This window comes from Phyllostomus hastatus, unplaced genomic scaffold (assembly GCF_019186645.2).
Source record: "Phyllostomus hastatus isolate PE091 unplaced genomic scaffold, TTU_PhHast_1.1 phas_contig_150, whole genome shotgun sequence".
Classification (NCBI taxonomy): Eukaryota; Metazoa; Chordata; class Mammalia; order Chiroptera; family Phyllostomidae; genus Phyllostomus; species Phyllostomus hastatus.
The window spans coordinates 19,450,184-19,468,436 of NW_025333611.1; the positions used below are offsets into that span (position 1 = coordinate 19,450,184).

The 18,253-nt window shown below is 53.7% G+C and overlaps 1 protein-coding gene across 2 annotated transcripts in view; it reads left to right on the top strand.

The window, feature by feature from the left end:
- Positions 1–6,186: 6,186 nt before the first annotated feature.
- The window catches only part of ANXA6 (annexin A6), a 48,252-nt gene continuing 36,185 nt past the window's right edge, over positions 6,187–18,253 (top strand). For both annotated transcript variants that reach the window (XM_045826085.1, XM_045826091.1), the window contains exons 1-2: positions 6,187–6,341; positions 17,493–17,536. In XM_045826085.1, the coding sequence (XP_045682041.1) occupies positions 17,519–17,536 (18 nt within the window). In that variant the 5' untranslated portion in view covers positions 6,187–6,341; positions 17,493–17,518. The remainder of the gene's footprint in view (positions 6,342–17,492; positions 17,537–18,253) is intronic.

Below are 18,253 nucleotides of genomic sequence, written 5' to 3' on the forward strand. Positions count from 1 at the left end.
AGGGCCTCCCCGGATCCTGGTGCATCCCCACCAGCCGGCGAGGCCACGTGTTGTGGACGGGGTCATAGCGTCTGCTCTGCCCGCCTCCCCTGTGAAGGAGTAATGCATGCAGACGTGGCTGTGACTTATGAAATACACAGAATGATGCTGAGGTGCAATGGTGTCTCTCCTGCCTTGTGAGGGAGAGTTCCCCTGATGGAGGGCAACTTAGCAACTTGTTATCAGTAGCCTCAAAAAATATTTGTTACTCTCTCAAGTTTTAGAAAACAATCTCAAAGCCATGTCGGAAAAAATCAAAGTCAACCTGACTGTTTAATAATAGGCAATTAGACAAATTATGCTACAAGTCATACAATGGAATTTAATAGTTATTTAAAAATTTTTAGGAACATTTAATCACATAAAGAAGATGTTCACAATAAATTAAGGGTTATAAAAGATAAATTAATGTTTGCAATAAGTTTCAATGTTCTGCAAAGAAAAGTATAAGTGTGTGGCACATAATATTCCATACATGTCGGTATATTAATGCTACTACTATGTAATAAAAGAATGATGTGTTAATGTAGGCTATCTCGGGATTGTAGGATTATGACTTTACCTTTTTTTATGTTATGATTATCTATAATGGCTACTAATTATTTTTACAGTAATAAAACAAACGATAAAAACCATGAGTAAAGTGGTTCTGTGGTTTTTCGGCCCTTTGTGTGCACGCTGCTTCTCCGGGTCTCCACCCTCTCAGGTACCTGCCTGCCCACAACTAAGTGTTGCACGTTGCTGAGACCCCACAGCAGAAAATAATCTGCCTCACGCCAAGTGGTTAGACGCTCCTATGTTCACTCCCATAGAGAGAAGGAATCCTCATCTCTTACAGAGGAATGCCAGGCACTAAGACAGACCTTAAGGGGGCTTTTGGAGGAAGGGGGCTTCCTGGTGGTCACGCAAACGGTAGTGCCTGGGGCTCCTTCCTCTAGAGAATTTACCCAAGTGAGACCCATTTCTGGAATGCCCAGCGCGGGGCACCCTCTCCTGGTAGAGGCCAGCAGAACTGAAACCTGCCAGCAGGTGGCAGTATCTGACTACTCCATCTTCCCCAGAGGGCAGCCTGGTGATCTGACTTCCCCCTTAAACCAGAGAAAGGAAAGCCCAGAGCGGGTGCGGTGAGAAAGTCCAGAATCTCAGTCCATTGTTCTGGCCCACGTCGAACAGTCTCTCTTACAAAGACTTTTGGAAGGGTCGTGCCACAGAGGAAGGGGGTTGGGGCGGGCCCAGAAAGATGAAGTCATCCTAGTGTGTTTCTTCCATCCCATGCTCGCCTGCTTCTACGGGCTAGTGTGACCCCACAACATAGGCTCACTTACTATTTTTATGGCTCCCTGGAGGTTCAGACTGTTTCTTTTTTTTTTTGTTAAAGATACACTGTTGGTCCTCAAATCTTTCTCTATGTTTCAAGTTATTTTCTTAGGACCGATTCCCAGAAGCAAGACGACCGACGCAAAGAGAAGGAGCGCAGCACATCATCAGCCTCTCCTGCCGCTCGGGAATGAGACTCCGCCCCGCCCGCCGTGCAGGGGCCCCGGCGCTCCATCCTGCCTCACACACGGGAGCTCCCCCTGGGCAAAGGCCAGGACTTCTCCCAACGTCAGTTCCTGCACTGCAAGTTAAGCGTTTGGACACCACCCCTGCCCTCACTAACCCCGTTTCTTCACTGGTCTGTGCAGCGAAACTCCTGGAATGAGTAGTTGCTACTTTTATCCTCAGCCCATTACTGTCTGGCCCTCACCCACCCCCCCCCCACACACACACACACACTCCCCCAGGTCTGCTCTTCGGAGCAGAGAAACGCTGGACCTTCCTGGTGTGAAATCCCTGATGGGTTCTCGGGTCCTGTCTGCTGGACCCAGGAGCAGATTTGGCACAAATGAGCACTCCCTCCCCCTCAGGGTGATTTTTCCGTATCGCCTCTAAAACACCACTCTCCCCTGGGTTTCCTTCCACGTCACAGCCGGCTCCTTCCAGCTTCCCGCGTGGCTGGATCCTTTCCTTCTCCCTGACTCAGTGTGGCCTGTCCCTCGTTCTCTTCCCCTTGGATGACCTCATCTCCTTCCCGGGCCTGGAGCAGCGCTTGTATGCCTCGGACTTCCAAATTCCCATCTCCAGCACTGACCTCTTTTCTGACCTCCAGATTTGTCTGTCCAACCGCCTCTGCGACGTCTCCTCCTGGACGTGTGACAGAAATCGGAAGCGAACTGTCCAAAACTGCACTCCTGACCTTTTCCCCACTTCTGCCCCCAAAAGTCCCCCCCACAATCCTGCTCATCTCAGTTCACCGTAACCCATCATTCCAGCGGCTCAGGCCAGGATCCCTGAAGTCATTCCCCACTCCTCTCTTTGTTCTCACCTCTTTTCCAGTCCTTCAGGAAATCCCGTGAACTCTGCCTCCAAATACATCCAGTCTCTGAGCACCTCTCACCACCTCCATTTATTCCACTCTGGTCTGGCCGCCTGCACCTGTTGCCCAGGTTACTGCAAAAGCCTCTGAACGGATCTGCTTCCACTCTTGGTGACTCAGAGTTCTTAGCACAGGGATGTGAGTGACCCTTTAAGACATGCATCATCTCTAGAGTGTATAAAGAACTTCTACATCTCAACAACAAAAAGACAAATAACACAATTTAAAAATGGGCAAAGATTTGAGTAGACATTTCATCAAAGATATACAAATGGCCCACAAGGAGTTGAGAAGATGTTCAACATCATTATCACTGGAGTAAGGCAAGTCAAAAACCACAGTGCAGCCCTGGCTGGTGTAGCTCAGTGGATTGAGCATGGCCTTCGAACCAAAGGGTCGCTGGTTCGATTCCCAGTCAGGGCACATGCCTGGGTTGTGGGCCAGGTCCCCAGTAGGGAGCATGAGAAAGGCAACCACACACTGATGTTTCTCTCCCCCTCTTTCTCCCTCCCTTCCCCCTGTCTAAAAGTAAGTAAATAAAATCTTTTTAAAACATTTTAAAAAACCACAATGCAATACCATTTCCCACCAATTAGAACAACATTAAAAACTAAAAATATCATGTGTTCGTAAGGATACAGAGAATGCTTGTATGTTGCTGGTGGGAATATAAAGTGGCGGGTGCAGCTGGAATTCGGTCCCAGATGGCCATGCAGGGGGAGGCTGAGCTCGCCCCTCCCCCACAACACATGGAATGCACACAGATATTTAGAGCCCTTCTTCCCGGGAGACAGCTGAGGGCCACTTAGACAGCTTCTTCACAAGCAAAAGAGAGATTGAGATTGTACAAAGGAGGTTGGGGAAGCATGAGAGCTCTTTGGAAGCTGAGGGAATGCTCCAGGACTGGGGGAACCGCAGTAAATAAATAAATAAATAAATAAATGCCCTGGCTGGTGTGGCTCAATGGATTGAGCGCTGGCCTGTGAACTAAAATGTTGCTGGTTCGATTCCTAGTCAGGGCACATGCCTATGTTGCTAGCCAGGTCCCCAGTAGAAGGCACATGAAAGGCAACCACACATTGATGTTTCTCTCCCTCTCTTTCTCACTGCCTTTCCCTCTCTCTAAAAATAAATAAATAAAATATTTTTTTAAAAAAGAAAAATGGTGCAGCTGTGGTGGAGAACAGTTCAACGGCTCCTCAAAAAGTTCACTGTAGAATCACTGTATGAACTAGCAATTCCCCTCTCCAGTAAATCCACAAAAGAGCTGAAAACATCTACGCAAACAAGTGTTTGCACACAGACACTTAGAGCGGCACTGTCCACAATGGCCCGTCAGCTGAGGAGCGGATAGGCAACCCGTGGCCCACCCATACCGTGGAACACTATTCAGCAGTAAAGAGAACAGAGTACCAGCGAGTGCCACAACAGGGATGAACTTCAAAACCTTATCGTGATGGTTGATTTTATGTGTCAACTTGACTGGGCTAAGGAATGTTCAGAGAGCTAGAAAAACAGTATTCCTGGGTGTGTGTGTGTGAGGCTTAGCACGTGGCTAGTTATTAAGAGGTTAGCGTTTGATTCGGTGCACTAAGTGAAGGCGGCCGCCTTCTCACCCAGTCCACTGAAGATCTGAACGGAGCAAGAGACAGAGCAAGGATTACACTCTCTCTCTCTCACTGAGCGGAGATGTCTGTCTTTTCCTGTCTTTAGACCTCGGAGCTCCAGGTTCTAGTTCTTAAGATCCTGACTGAACCAGACCATTGGCTCTCCGGGTGCTCCAGCTGGCAGATGGCAGATCGTGGGACTTCTCTGCCAGTTCCTATGAGAAATCTCCTCGTACACCTGCTTCTATAAGACCCTATTGGTTCCGGGTCTCTGGAGAACCCGAATGCAGTTTTGCTCAGTGAAAGGAGCCAGACACAAAGGGCCAGACTGGGGGTTGTCAGGGCCTGAGAGGAGGGGGAATGGGGAGTGACTGCTGAAAGGGGTTTCTTTTAGGTTGATGGCAATGTTTTGGAACCAGACAGAGGTGGTGGTTGCACAGCAATAAGAATGTACTAAATGCCACCAAACTGGTCACTGTAAATGCTTAATATATGTTATGTGGATTTTTTTAAAAAGGGGGGAGACAAAAATGTCACATCCCTCCTCTGCTCAGCACTCTGCAACTGCTCCCCCAATGCCTCAGAGTAAAAGTCTCACAAGAGCTACAAGCCCCCACCCTCACCCCTGCAACTAGTCCCTCCTAATCTGAAGGTAATTATTACTTCTTAAAGATTGTGTTTATTTATTTTTAGAGAGGGGGAGAGAGGGAGAGAAACATCAGTGTGAAAGGGGAACATCAGTACATGCTATGACCAGGGACCGAACCCACAACCCAGCTTGTGCCCTGACTGGGGCTCAAACCGGCAACCTCTCCACTTCGCCCGATGACGCCCAACTGAGCCACAGCAGCCAGGGCATAATTATTTTAATTTCTTTTTAGCCTCTTAGTAGATTCCACTGATCTTTGTGGTGACAGCGTAGCATCGCTCTCTCTCGCAAGCCCGGGGGAGACTAGGCCGCCTGCTGTGCTCCACTGCCCTGCTGTACCGTTTCCAGATTACAATGGACTGAACCGCATTGTGACGATGCCCTAACCTTCTGTCTGCCGTGAGGGTGGGAGCTCCATGAAGGTGGGGTGGGGGCCCACTTCCCATTTGCTTACTTCCGTCTCCCAGCTCAGCGCCTGGCATGCAACAGGTGCTCAGTGTTTGCTGGGAAATGAAGAGATGGAGGGACTCTCCAACCAGGTCTCCTTGTGGGAGGCTGAGAGGCCTCTGAAAGAGTGGCAGAGGAGGACAATCCTTGCAGAAGCTCTGGTTATCTTTCTTTCAGATGAGGAACTTGATAATCAGGGCAGTTAAATGCCTTGCCCAGGGAGACTCTGCAGCTGAGTGACAGCCCACAGTTGCCACCTTCTGTCTTTTCACGGAAGCAGAATTTCTAAGGGGGCAGAGGGTGGGAGGTACTACTGACCTTCACTGCAATATCACCCCCTCCGGGAAGTCTTTACAAATCCCCTGGGGGTAATTATTCTCAGTTTCTTCTGGATTCCCAAAGAGTTTATCATTTAAAAAAAAAGCTGTTATTTTCCCCACAACCCTGGATTAGAACTGCTCTGAAGGGGTTGGGGGGGGGGGTGTCTTTTTGTCTCCCTTTCCCCTGGACGACGCACTATCCAGAGCCAGCACGAATAAGCACCTCTGGAGTCACCTCGCTCAGTTTCCACCCCTGACTCCACACCTTACTGGCTCTGTGACAAGGGCCAAGGAACAGGCCTCCCCTGGGCTCTTCTCTCCGGGGAAGTGGCTGAGTAACGTCACGGACCCGATGCGCTATTGCGGAATGGAACCCGACCAAGCGAATAGAGGGCTCGGCCTCGGTCTCGTCAAGCCTCCATGTTCTGTTTCTCAACAGAGCTTTGGCAAGTAGTAGGAATCTGGGGGAAAGTGTCCAGAACTGAAGTCGGGAGCCCTGACTTCTATCCCTGAATGGCCATGTAATCTTGGCCAAATCCTCCTCCCCTCTCCAGGTCTCAAGTCCCAGGTCTGCGCGCTCAGGAGGGTCTCAGGGAGGGGACCCCCGCTGGTGACATTCTGAGATTCCCGGAGCTAAGGAAAGTGAGGGGGGAGGAGTTGGAGGAGGGGAGGTGGGGCGGGCCCGATTGGCCCCTGCGCGCCACGTGTCCATCCCGGGAGCCGACGGCTGTCCTCACGACCCGCCCTACGCTGCGGCTGCTGCTGCTGCTGCTGCTCCGCTAACGGGCTTCCACCCAGGAGCTCCGCGTCCGCGCGTCCTTCTGCCCGTCCGCCGGCCCGCGACTGGAGACCTTCGCCGCGCGGTGAGTGGGTTGAGGCCGGAGAGGGGATCGCTCTAGGGAACCCCCCGGCCGGGGGGCCGCAAGAACACGGGGCAGATCAATAAACGCCCAGTCATCCCGGACTCATGCCTCCCGCCGGGATACGGGGAGGGGGTGCCCGGGAGCGGGTCGGTGGGGCGCAGGAACTGCAACCCAAGGGCGCGGTAACCCGAGAGGGTCCAGGCTGGGTGTGTCTGGGGGGAGAGCAGCGGAGCAAATTAAGGGCTGCAGGCGCAGAATCGGAGGCGGACGGCGCCCTGTCTGGGGGGAGGGGAGGGGACAGAGGGGAAAGGATGGGCGGGCTCTGCGGAGGGTGTGGTCCAGGGCCGGGGGCTCCAGGGCTAAGGCAGCCGCAGCTGCAGACCCTGCTTTGTGGGGGGAGGGCGCTGGAGAGACTGTGAAGGCCCGGGGCTGGGGGCGGCTGGACGGGGATCTAAGGATCGACTGGTAGGAAGGGTGTGGCCGAGCCTGAAGACCGGAGACTACAAGAGTCAGACGAAGTGGCTTGAGTTTGTCGTTGTGGGGAGGACTGGCTGTGCACACCTCAAGGCCCCATGAACCCTGCTTGCCTCTAAAGGAGGCCCCCAACTGGTCTCCGAAAGGCAGGCGGGGCCCCACCCTTCCTCCTGCCCTCGCCCCAAGCCCAGTTTAGGCCTTCCCAAAGTCTGGGGGCTTCAGATAACACCCGGAACACTAGGACGGTGGTCAAGTTCCTTGAATGGAAGCCCAGCTCCAGGAACAACTTGGAGTGTGACCTTGAATCCGTGGCTTTCCCGCCTAGCCTCAGTTTCCAAGTCCAGAGTTGATAGACCCAGCCCCTCTCCGAGGAAACAGTGGCTGTGAAAATTGATTTATTTGTCAGCTGCAAGGAATAAATAATTACTGGTTTGGAAAGTCTTGATTTCAGGCTTGTATAGGCCCTGACAGGGGTAGGGGCAGGGGGTCCGTTGGGAGGATGAACGCAGCCTTTGCCTCCTCCGGCCTCCTCCTCTTCTCTGGAGCCTGGTGGGTCTTCCAGCACTATTCCAAATTTGGACATATGGCTCCCGGGCTTGTGAAAGAACTTTGGTTTCCCCTAATCCTCCCTTTCCCTCACTTCCCCCTCCTCCTCTGCCCAAAGCACACCTTAACCCCTGGGCCCCACTGATTCAGATGGGATATCCTGAACTCTTGGTCCTTCCTCTTCTGGGTGAATGACCCGCCCGGCTTCAGCTCCCAGGGACTCTGCCCTTCTGGCCCTCAGGGCCTGCCCCGTGCAGAGGGCACTGGCCTGGGGGTCAGTGGAAAGCTGGGTTATATAGTTCCAGGTGCTGGTGGTCCTCAGGCAAGCCCCTTTGCTCTCTGGGCCTTAGTGACTACCCGTCTGTAGCAGAGTCTGCTGGAGTCGGCCGCCACTTCCAGTGCTGGTATTCTAGGATTCAACTGTTGTGAGATTTAGAATTCTGGGAGTTGGGTGGGGCTGGGTGGGGGGCGGGGAGGCGGAGGCGTCCACTCCCCCTCTGCAGCTGCGACAGTCACTCACCCATCTTCCTCTGCCTTCCACCCCTGTTCCCAAGGCGGGCTGCCAGGATACAGAACACAGTTGCAGTTTCTGGGTGAGGGCCGCAGCTGTTGCTGGGGCAGAACGTGTGGCGGGTGTACAGAGGAGGGGGCTGCCCCTGGGTGTACAAAGGAGGGGGCTACCTCGTGGGGCTGATTTCTGGGGCGGAGTGGGGGAGCTCTGCGGAGATGGGCGGCTGCCAGGGTCTAGAAGCTCTGCACTGCGGCATCCAGGGGGGCCCTGGGCCAGCAGCCCCAGCCCCCAAGCATCCGGTGCCCTGGGCACACCTGCCCCCTGGGCCTTAGTTCCTTTCTCTCTAGGGAGATGAGAGCTGTGCCCGGGACACCCAGCTGGCAGGATGGGTCGGGGCTGCACGGCTCTGCTTGTTGTATCATTCTAGGATTTTCTGGGGAGCCTCAGTGGTGTCACCTGCCTCGCCCCACCCAGACTCTCCAAGATACTTCCTGGGTGGGGACAAAGCACAGGATGTGGTCTTTACCCTGATTTCTGAGTGTGTGTGTCCTCCGTCCCCCCCCCCGCCCCCAAGGGAGGAGAGGAAGCCTGCCTGTGTGGTAGGGGTGCCTTTATGCTTATCAACGTCTTGGCTTGGAATCAGCCGCACTCCATTGCCTTTCTTCCCGAGGTAGAGAGGCCCCCACAGAGACTGGCTAAGGAGGAATGACTGTCCTTGGGTTCTTCGAGCCTCAGATCCCCCCCACCTGCAAAGTGGGGATGAGCCTCACGCTCACCCTCAGGAGAGTCTGGAGTGGCAGGTGTAAAAGTGTCTTGTGAACTGCAGAGTGCGGCGCCTGGAGAAGCGGGTGCCACCGTTGCGACCCTGGGAGAGTGCGGTGCTGCAGGAGGCGCGTGACCTGTGCCTCCTCGGGTTCCTCGTCTGTGACACGGGTGTCCTGGCGCTCCTTAAGTAATAATAAAATAGTAACTTCTGTTCTTTATTAAACCCTTCCGTCCTGGCAGGCCCTGGCTGAGCCCGTGATACGTGAGATGCTGTCACCGTGTCCATTTTGTAGATGTGGAAACTCGGCCTTGGAAAGTTGAGGGAAGAAATGATACACTCCCTGAATGTGGCCAGAGTGCCAGGGCCTCTTCTCAGCACTAAGCCCGTCTTAATTCTTCCCGTCCTCACCACGGCACTTTTATCTCCCGTCTTACCTGGGATGCTGAGTACTTGCCCAAGGAAGGTGTCTGCGTCGCAGGTCAAGGCTCAGTCGCAGGCCCTGTGGCTCCAGCCTCAGTGCTGGGGGCACTGTGCTTTGCTGCCTCCCAGGAAAGTGACTCGAGCTGGGATTCTAACCGGGGGCTGTCCAGTTCCAACCTTGGGCACCACCCCAGTGAGCTGGGACCTTGCCCAGCCCTAGGATCAATGCTTCTGGGTCAGGAGAGGGAAAGATACTGCTCTCTAAGAAACCTGAGTGCACGAGCTGGGTGTGCCCACGCACAGGGCCAGGAATGCCATTTACCCAGGAGGCCCCTGGAGGGCCAGGGGCTGGTCCCGGGTGTCTTCTCCGGCTGGGCTGGGGGAGGAGCCATCAGGAAAGAGGAAGGGGAGGGACCTAGGTGTTTTAGGCCAGGGGCCTCTGAAGTGGGGTGTACGTACCCCCGGAGGCACTTGTCAACCGTAAGAAACAGCCAAACCTATAAGAATGTCTGTGAGTTTATTTCAGTTGAACTGATGACAATTGCCGGGAAGGAAAATCTTAAATGAATTTAGAAAATGCTCAAGAGAATGGCAGTTTCACCACTTACTTTCTAGATCAGAATCCCGGGAAGATGTGAGGCAGTATGAAATCCACTGGTGATAGGCTGGGGAGGCAGGAGAAAGCAGGAGGCGGAATCTCTGGGGTTGGATAAGAAGTAAAAGGAATAGACACCACCTCTTTTACTTTTGTGGGTTTGGGACAGTTAACGGTCAATACTTAGCAATAACAGTGAGAGGACTCGTGGTCACCATCCTGGTGTGGTGGTTGTTCCCCAGAGGGGTCCGGGAAGGGGCACCTTGCCTGGACATTCCAAAGGTCTGTTATCTCAGATGCAGAAAGACATCGGACGAGATCAGTTAAGGTTAAGGTTAAGACTGACCTTTGTTGGGGAAGAGTCTAGCTCAGAACTAGACTGCCCGCTCTGACTGGCTTTTAGTTAGAAAGTTTGCATTTCAGGCCCCGCTGTGGGGTTATTTTTGGTCTCTGGGTTTGTACGTCTCACCACACGGGCCTCCCCCAAGGTCGTCAGGGTTAGTGTGTGGCCCGTGTCCATCCACACGCTAAAGGTGGCTTTCTTTAGTCAGAAGGTATAGGAAAAACTTTCAGACTTATTATATGTGCTTTTTATCTCATGCTTAAAAAGTATATTTTTATCCTCATGAATGCACAATTATTTTCTTTTCTTACTGGTGGTGTGTAGGATCAAAAAACCCACATTACTGCACCAAATTGCCAGCTTTGTGGTGGTGGCTGGGAGACTCCTCTGTCCCATTTCTCATTCGGTCCCCAGCCCTACCTACGGGCATACAAGAGGTGCTCAAGAAATATCTTTTGAAAACTGAGCCCCTACTTAATTACTCATTTTCTTTGAGTTGGGCACGTTACTTAACCCTTTGGGTTACTTCCTCTCTTGGCTCTATAACGAGGAATAAAACCACCAGGCTGGCTGGTTTATTTTATTCTCTTGAGGGGGAGCAGAGTTTGCCACCCCCAATTACGCCCTTTTTTGGGTGGGGGGATGGATATCGATTATTTTAAGCTGGTTGTGTTCTAGAAACAAATGACTCAAGAATAGCCTTTTACCTCCCCCTTCCTTGTCTAGAAGAATTCAGATAGAAAAACCTGGCGCAGGAAGGGGGTCACCTTTGCATATTTACCTGGGCAGACCCACCTGAGCATAACGTGAGCCTAGTGTGGCAGACAGAGAGGAAGGAAGGCCGGGGTTAGACCCCCTCAGGGCCCGCTGTTTCCCGGGCGGCCCAGATGCCCGCTCCTTCTTGTCTGCCTGTACCTTGCTTGCCTCCTCTTTGACGTCCGAGCTACTTCCCCGCTTTCTCCTTCATTCAAGATGGTTTATAAGCCTCAACTAGAGCTTTGTCGATGAGTCCCATGTTCCTATGGAACCCTCATATGTACATACGTGGTAAGTTGGGTATTCTCTTGTTAAGCTGTCTCACGTTTTTATGAAACCAGCTGGAAGAATGTAGAAGGGCTAGTAAAAGGAGAATTATTTTTCCTTCCCTACACCGTGATTTTTCAAGGGGGGGCGCTAAAGACAGCATTAAAGCTACTCAGTGCATGTCATCCAGCAATCGCCACGAGCCACAGGCTGTGGTGGGGAAGCAGCAAAGATGCATATACAGTACTTTGCAAGAAGGAGAAGAATCATGACTCACACCGACGTAAAAACGACCATGTGCTAAAGATTTTATTTTGTGCATGAATTGATGACTGGACCAGGCAGATGTTATAACCAGCTCCAAAGGGAATCAGTAGACACATTCTTTATATCGAAAGGAATGTACAACTGGAGGCAAACTAGTTTTTCCATCAGAAAGAGAGAGAAACCCATTGGCCTCTGGACCGGATAGGACCGGAGGAGCTATCCGGAACGATTTTGGCTACAGGAACGATTTTGTATTACCATTAGGTATCCAAACATTACTGAGCTCAAAATAGCTCAAAAACGGAGACTGAAATCAGACGACCTAGAGAAGCTGCAGCACAAGTTCCTCCCACAGCACTGGGGAGGCAAGCAGCCTCCGCCCTCCAGAGCAGGGACACGTCCTTGGGGGGTGACCCAAGCCAGCCAAGGGCAGGTGGTTTCGGAGGGCTGTGGGGCTTCAGCGGCCGCAGAAATCCCCCCCTGGCTTCCTAGAAGAGTTGGCAGACCCATGTAGGAGAGTGGGTAAAAATGACCGAAGTGTAGAGCTGCTGAGTCAGAATCTCGGGGCGGTGGGGGGGGGGGCGGTTTGACCTTATTTATGTATGAATTGGTTAGTTTGAAAAACTCCCCAGTGGTTGTTAATGGCATCAGCATGAAAAGGCACTGGTGCTGATGCTAGGAGGCTGGGTAGGAAACGCTGGCAGGTGAGATTCCTGGTTTGGCGGGAGGGGAGCAGAAGAATCAGGGAGGGTGCCGAGGGCCATGAGGGTGGGGCTATAGGGCGGCCTGTAGTGAGGGCAGGGACACAGCTCAGGTTGGAGTCCCTTGGGCACTCCCAGGACACAGGAGTTTGGGGGGTATCTTTTGCACGATCTTCCAGGTTACTTCTTGACTTTTCTCACATTGCCCTCCCCACACACCGGTTTCACACCCTTACGCTCAAGGTGTCCTCCCTCCCTAAAAGTGCACTCTGTGTGACCCCAGAGCCCCACAAGCCACCTTTTAAGGACAGAAGTGCCTTTTGTGATGCTGGTGTTTCTGTTCTGCCTGACATCTCCTCCCTCTCTTCCTCCACCTGCTTAATTACGTTGAGCCCACACTCTTGACGGTGAACTTCTATCAGCCTGGAGCCCTGACGTGTGTATTTCATTTCTATATATGTGCAACAGGCATCCGAAGTGGACCATCCACAGTGGGGACCACCGCTCTAATGGTGATGGCTGTGGCGACAGAAGCCACCACTCACTACACACTTTGTCGGCATCTGTCCCTGCCCAGTAATTTACTGGCCTTATTTCCTTGAGTTTTTATAAAACCCTTGTGGGATGATCAGTTCAGAGATGAAGCAGCTGAGTCAGAGAAAGGACCTAACTCAGTGAAGGCTGTGAACCAAGAATTTGCAGTGTCAGGATTCGAACTCAGGTCGTCAGTGCAAAAGCTCCACTCTTCCTTAGGATGCCACACCCCCACCCTTGCTCGTAATGTTTGGGCTCGTCACAGAAAAAGCTGCCATTGGTTCTGTGCCCGGCACTGTGTAAGGGCTTTTCCTTCAGTGTTCATTTATTGCTCGGTGTGTGGAGATACCATTTAAATGCATTTTGCAGATGTGGAAAGGGAGACTCAGTTCAGGTAACTTCCTTAAATCACAGTTTGGTGCGGGGAGCAGAGCTGTGGCCCACAGCCGTGTCTGACCTTGAATCCCAGGCCGTTCGCACGACTAGGACGTGGGCTTCCATGGTCTACCTGTTGCCAACCAGAACACGAGACCTCGGCTCTTCCTGAAGGAAAGATTTCAGTTAAGAGACAAAGCGCGATAAAGCAGGCAGTGATGTTTTGGCCACAGCAAAGCACACTCAGACATTTGTTAAAGCTGGGCACAGTGAAGCAAGGAAGGACTTAGCACAGAAGCAACGGCAGAGGCTGGGCTGGGCTGCCCTAGCTCACTGGGAAGTCAAGGTGGGGGGGCAAGGGCAGGGCAGGGGACTCATTCAGGGGCTACCCCTGCTCAGTGCCCGCTACCCCCCTGGCGGCAGTTCGCACCTTGTGGGGAACGGCAGGGAACTGTGGGCAGGAGAGGTGCCTGTAGGGGAAGGAGAGGGGCAGGAAAGGCGCTTTGTGCTCCGGACCTCCAGACCCTGGAGGGCAAGGTGGAGGCTGGGTCCTTTGTCCTGAGTTTTTATTTCTGTCTTGCTGGTGGGAATCTTAAGGAGGTCGGAGGGTCGGGTCGGGTCTTGATAGAATATTCATCAGCTTTCCAGGTGTGTCCTCTCAGGCCGTGGCCTCCACTGATTGGTTGGCACAGGGCCATTAGTCATGGCAGCCGGTTGTCCTGAGGCAACTGTGACACTGCTGGTCTGGTTTTGCCGCTTTTCTGGGCCTGGAGCTGGAACAGAACTCAGGCCGAGATGTTATCTTCAGCGAGGAAAAGTCAGGGGGTCTGCCAGCTGATATGTGCTGGGGAGGACAGGTCACCCCGGGGGGCAAGGCCCTTGTGTTCTTAACTGTGTCTGTCACCGGGCACTCAGGGCTTTCTGCCCTGGTGACCTTGTGCACCTGGCCCACTGTCCTTGCTCCGTGCTGTCTGTCTGACTGCCCACTCGAACACGGCTGTCGGTTCACCCAGCCCCGAGGTTGGGCAGCAGCAAGCCACAGGCCCCGCCAGCTCTGTGGGTTCTCCGCCTCAGAACATGCTTCATAGAGTCAGTCCTGAGCCCCCAAAGGGGAAGGGAGGAAACTTGATTGCTTGCAGGCTCAAGGACCGAGGCAGGTGGTGGCCAGCGCAGCCCCAAGCCGCCAGGCTACCCACCCTTGAGCGAGTTTCTGGAATGAGCAGCCAGGAGGAGCTCTCTCGGACAGCCAGGTCAGGAGGGATTCAGGGTCCTCGGAGGAGAGAGGCGGAGGCCCAGAGGGGCCACACCTGCCGGTTTTGAGAAACCATTTCAAGGAAGGTGATGAAACCTGCACACTGGGGTGGCGGGCTGTGCTGGAGAGGAATGCCATGGCCGGGAGGTGGGGGGGCCTTGCAGGACCGATGATACTCGGAGACATTTGAGGATTCCTGGTCAAATCTGTAAAAGCCTCACATCCACCCTGGGTTTTCCCAGACAGGGAGCGATAATACACCCCTTTTACAGATGAAGAAACTGAGGTCCAGAGAGGGAACCTGGCTTGTCTGAGGCTGCAGACAGATTGGGAACAAGAGCCGGGGTCACGCCCCAGCCAGGGCTCATGGCTGTGCAGATGCTTTGTTGGGACGTAGGTAGGGCGGGGAGACAGAGAGGTTGGCTGTTGTCTGGGCCTCGGCCAGTTGCTCACCTTCCCTCTAGAAAATGAGGGGCTCAGAGTAGTGGGTCGTTTTCGTTAAGGATCTTGTGGGTTTCTGAAACCTTGGATACAAAACATTTATTCACCCCATTGGGAAGTACAGTCTGGGTTGTTCTGGGAAGAGTCAGAGCCCCTTGTAAGGCCAAGGTAGGCCAGGGTAGACGGCGCCTCTGTGCTTAGCTCCAGCGTGTCCCTGAGCCCTCCGAGGAGGGGCTGCTGGAGATGGGCCCCCCTGGACTGCAGTCTGAACGTCTAGTTCTGGGAGCGGCTTGCTCTCCGTGTACCCACACGGCGTGCACTCGCAGGACACACGCATAAACAGAGCTGAGAGTATTTTCCCGGAGACTTGGAGGCCCCTCCTCTGCGCCGGGGCTCCTAGGGCAGGGGCTCCGGTCCAGACGGCCTGGGCTGCAGCCAGCAGCTGGAGTTTCCGTCACCAAGGCCAAAAGAAAATGCTCTGCGGCTGGAGTTGCAGGTGACAGGCCTCAGCCCCCCCTCTCGGCCTCCGCTGACTGCTTGGGTCTCCTCAGCCCCTTTCTCTGCTGGCCTTGGAGCTCCCTCATCCACCCTTTCCCCAGGCCCGGGGAAACTCAGCCACGGCAGACCCTGGGGTGGGCGTGGGCCCCCCTCCCCTGCATGGGGTGGGGGAGGAGTTTCCATTTCCTGGGGAGAAGAGCGTATTTTCACCAAGGGGCCCCTGGTTGTCAGGGCAACCGAAGTGTGTTTGCAAGCAGATCTCCGTCCTCTGCTCTCCCTCCCAGCACCGTCTCCCGTCCGTCTGCTCCTGCGGCGCGGGGGACCCGAGGGCAGGTCGTGGGGACCCACTGTGGGCAAACACGAAGAGCCTGACCTCAGAACTTCCCGCTCGTGTGGGGAATGTCACCATTGACCGAGAACAGATCTTCCTGGCCCGAGTTTGCACTTGAGATAACCTGGAACTCAGACAGACATGAGTAATGCGATCAAGGTCACAGAGCTAATAAGTGACAAAATGGACTTGAATCCAGGTTTGCCTGTGTGACTCTAAAACCTGCGTTCCCCCTCGTGTCAGCTGTCACCAGGGACGCCGCAGAGAGAGCGGGTTATATGGACTGAGGTCAGGGGCTGCTGTCCCCTAAGGGTTTTCTCTGTTGTTTGCTGAAGTGCGGTGGGCTGGGTGTGCAGGACTGGGGAGCATTGAGCTGGAAAGTCTCCTTGGTGTCCACCCTCTCTCCCAGCTCTGCTCCTCCTAGGCCTCAGTGAGTGTGTTGGATAGAGTTGTTATTTTTACTTTTACAAAGCAGTATAGTCCTGGTCGGGTGGCTCAGGTGGTTGGAACATTGTCCTGTATACCAGAAGGTTGCAGGTTCGATCCCCGGCTGGGGCAAACACCCAGGTTGTGGATTCAAGGTGTGGTCCCCGGTCGCGACCTGTATGGGAGGCAACCGATCAATGTTTCTCTCTCACATCCGTGTTCCTCTCCCCCTTTCTCCCCCTCCCGTCCCCTCTCTCTAAAATCAATAAGCATGTCCTCGGGTGGAGATTTAAAAAAAAAAAAGGCCTAATTTCCATAAAATGGAAAGTGCTGGTCTTCCTTTCTCTCGTTTTGAAAAGATTGTTTCACTTCCATCTTTGCCTTCCTGCTGGGAGAGCTCACGAGCCTGGCCCCTTCCCCTTCCTTCCCCTTTTCAAACCAGTTACACCCTCTCCTTCACCTCTCTTTAGGTAAGATGCCTTGGTTTCTTTTTTAGTTTCCTTTTCCAATTACGGTTGACATTCAGTATTATTCTGTATTAGTGTCAGGGTATAGCATGGTGGTTAGACAGCCATGTACTTTCCAAGTGGTACCCCCAGTATTTCAAGCACCCACCTGGCACTGCACATCATAGAATACCGTTGACTCTCACCTTGGTTTCTTTCCGCTTCAGTGCAGAGCCTGTGTCCCAACATCTTCAGGAAGGTCGTGTCCTGTTTTCTCAGTCACGCCCCTCCATGACTCTGTTGCATCCGAGAAAATTCCCAGGTCTTTGCAGTGGCCTCAGGCTTGGGTCCCCTGACCCCGTATCTTCTGCATCCTCTTCATCCTCCGAGCGTCCCCGCCCCCATTCCCCGCTGCCCTTGCCGCACTGCATCCGGGTATCCACACGGTCCCTGAGAGCCTGACCACTGTCGCTCTCTCCTGACCAGGCTTTTTATCTTTTCTCCCGAGTTTTTATCACGTGCATGTGTAGCCTGTCCCATTACAGTGTAAGCTCCAGAAAAGCAGGGCTTGAAACTCTTGTGCTTGCGCAGGAATCGTAGCCCTTCGGATACTGCAGCAGGTGACCGGGAGGCCCCAGGGCCTCTCACGTGCAACCGCTGGGCCCTGGGTCTCGGAACCGTGCATGGTGACTTGGAGGGAGAGCGCCCTGGTGCAAGTGTCATGGGCTCTGGAACCTGGACTTGGTTGAATTCAGTTGTAAGCTGTGTGTGACCTTGGGCAAGTTGTTTAACCTCCCGCAGCAGTGTCCCCACCAAGTTTCCTCCTATTTAAGAAGCGGGAGTCTGCTGTCGGCAAGGGTTGCCATGAGGGTTAGGCAGAAACCATACCTGGGAAGGTGCCCTGCCGGGCCTGGGGGAGCCGCACAGTCAGTTGTGACCTCTCTCCCCCTGGGTTCCAGGTCCCTCTCCCATCCTGGTGTGACTGTCTGGACACCGGCTAGTCTAGCCATTGTCCTCTGAAGAACTCAACTGGCTCTGAGCCAGGTTTTGGGTGTCGTGTAACCTGGAGGCCTGGAGGCAGCTGGAAGAGCCAGGGGGACACAGTCTCCTGTGGGAGGAGGGACGGGTGAGCTAGTTTGGCGGAGAGGATGGAGGGGAGCAGAGTGCAAGGGAGTCTCACGGGGTCTCTTTCTTCTCCACAGTGTTGTCTGCTGCAGAACCTGAGACCATGGCCAAGACAGCACAGGTAAGGAGCCCCTTCCCCCCGAGGGCCGTGCTCTGCCTTCCCCGGGCCTGGGCTCCCAGAGTCACCAGCTGTGCTGCTCAGATCCCTGGTACCTTCAGCTCAAAAGGAGCAGAAGAGGTTCGCAGGCTTCATTGTTCCTATTACCGGTCACAGCTCTTTCAGACGAGTGACTCATGGCAACACACAACATCCTAAGCAGAAAGTATGTAGATTGGTTCACATGACTGAGAAGCCCAGGCCTTTAGGTCTGGCTGGATCCAGGGGCCCCAATGGTAGTATCAGGATCCTGCCTCTGAACTGGAATTCTTCTGGGTGGCTTCAGTCTTGGGCCAGCCCCTCCCTGATTTGGTACACTAGTCACCAGCAGCTCCTGGGCAGCTGGGAGGAAACAACGTAATTTATTCCCCGTGATTCTAGGGCAAGTCAGAGGCTTGGTTCTCATTGGCCGGGCCTGGCTAACTTGGATCCAGACAATGGAGTCATCACACCGGAACTTCATGGCCCAAAAATGGTTCCCTAGGAAGGGAAATGGGTACTGGAAAAGCAGAAGCACCGGAGGGTCCTCTCTGCTCTGGAGGTGGAAGTGTTCCCTGTCCCTTGTATTTGGAATTAAGTTCCCCCGGCTTAGGAGACCCCAGTCTTTCATGCCCCTTGACCACTTTGCCGGGCAGTAGAATTTGAGATGTATCAGAGCTTTTGCTCCTGTGTGTGGCCAGG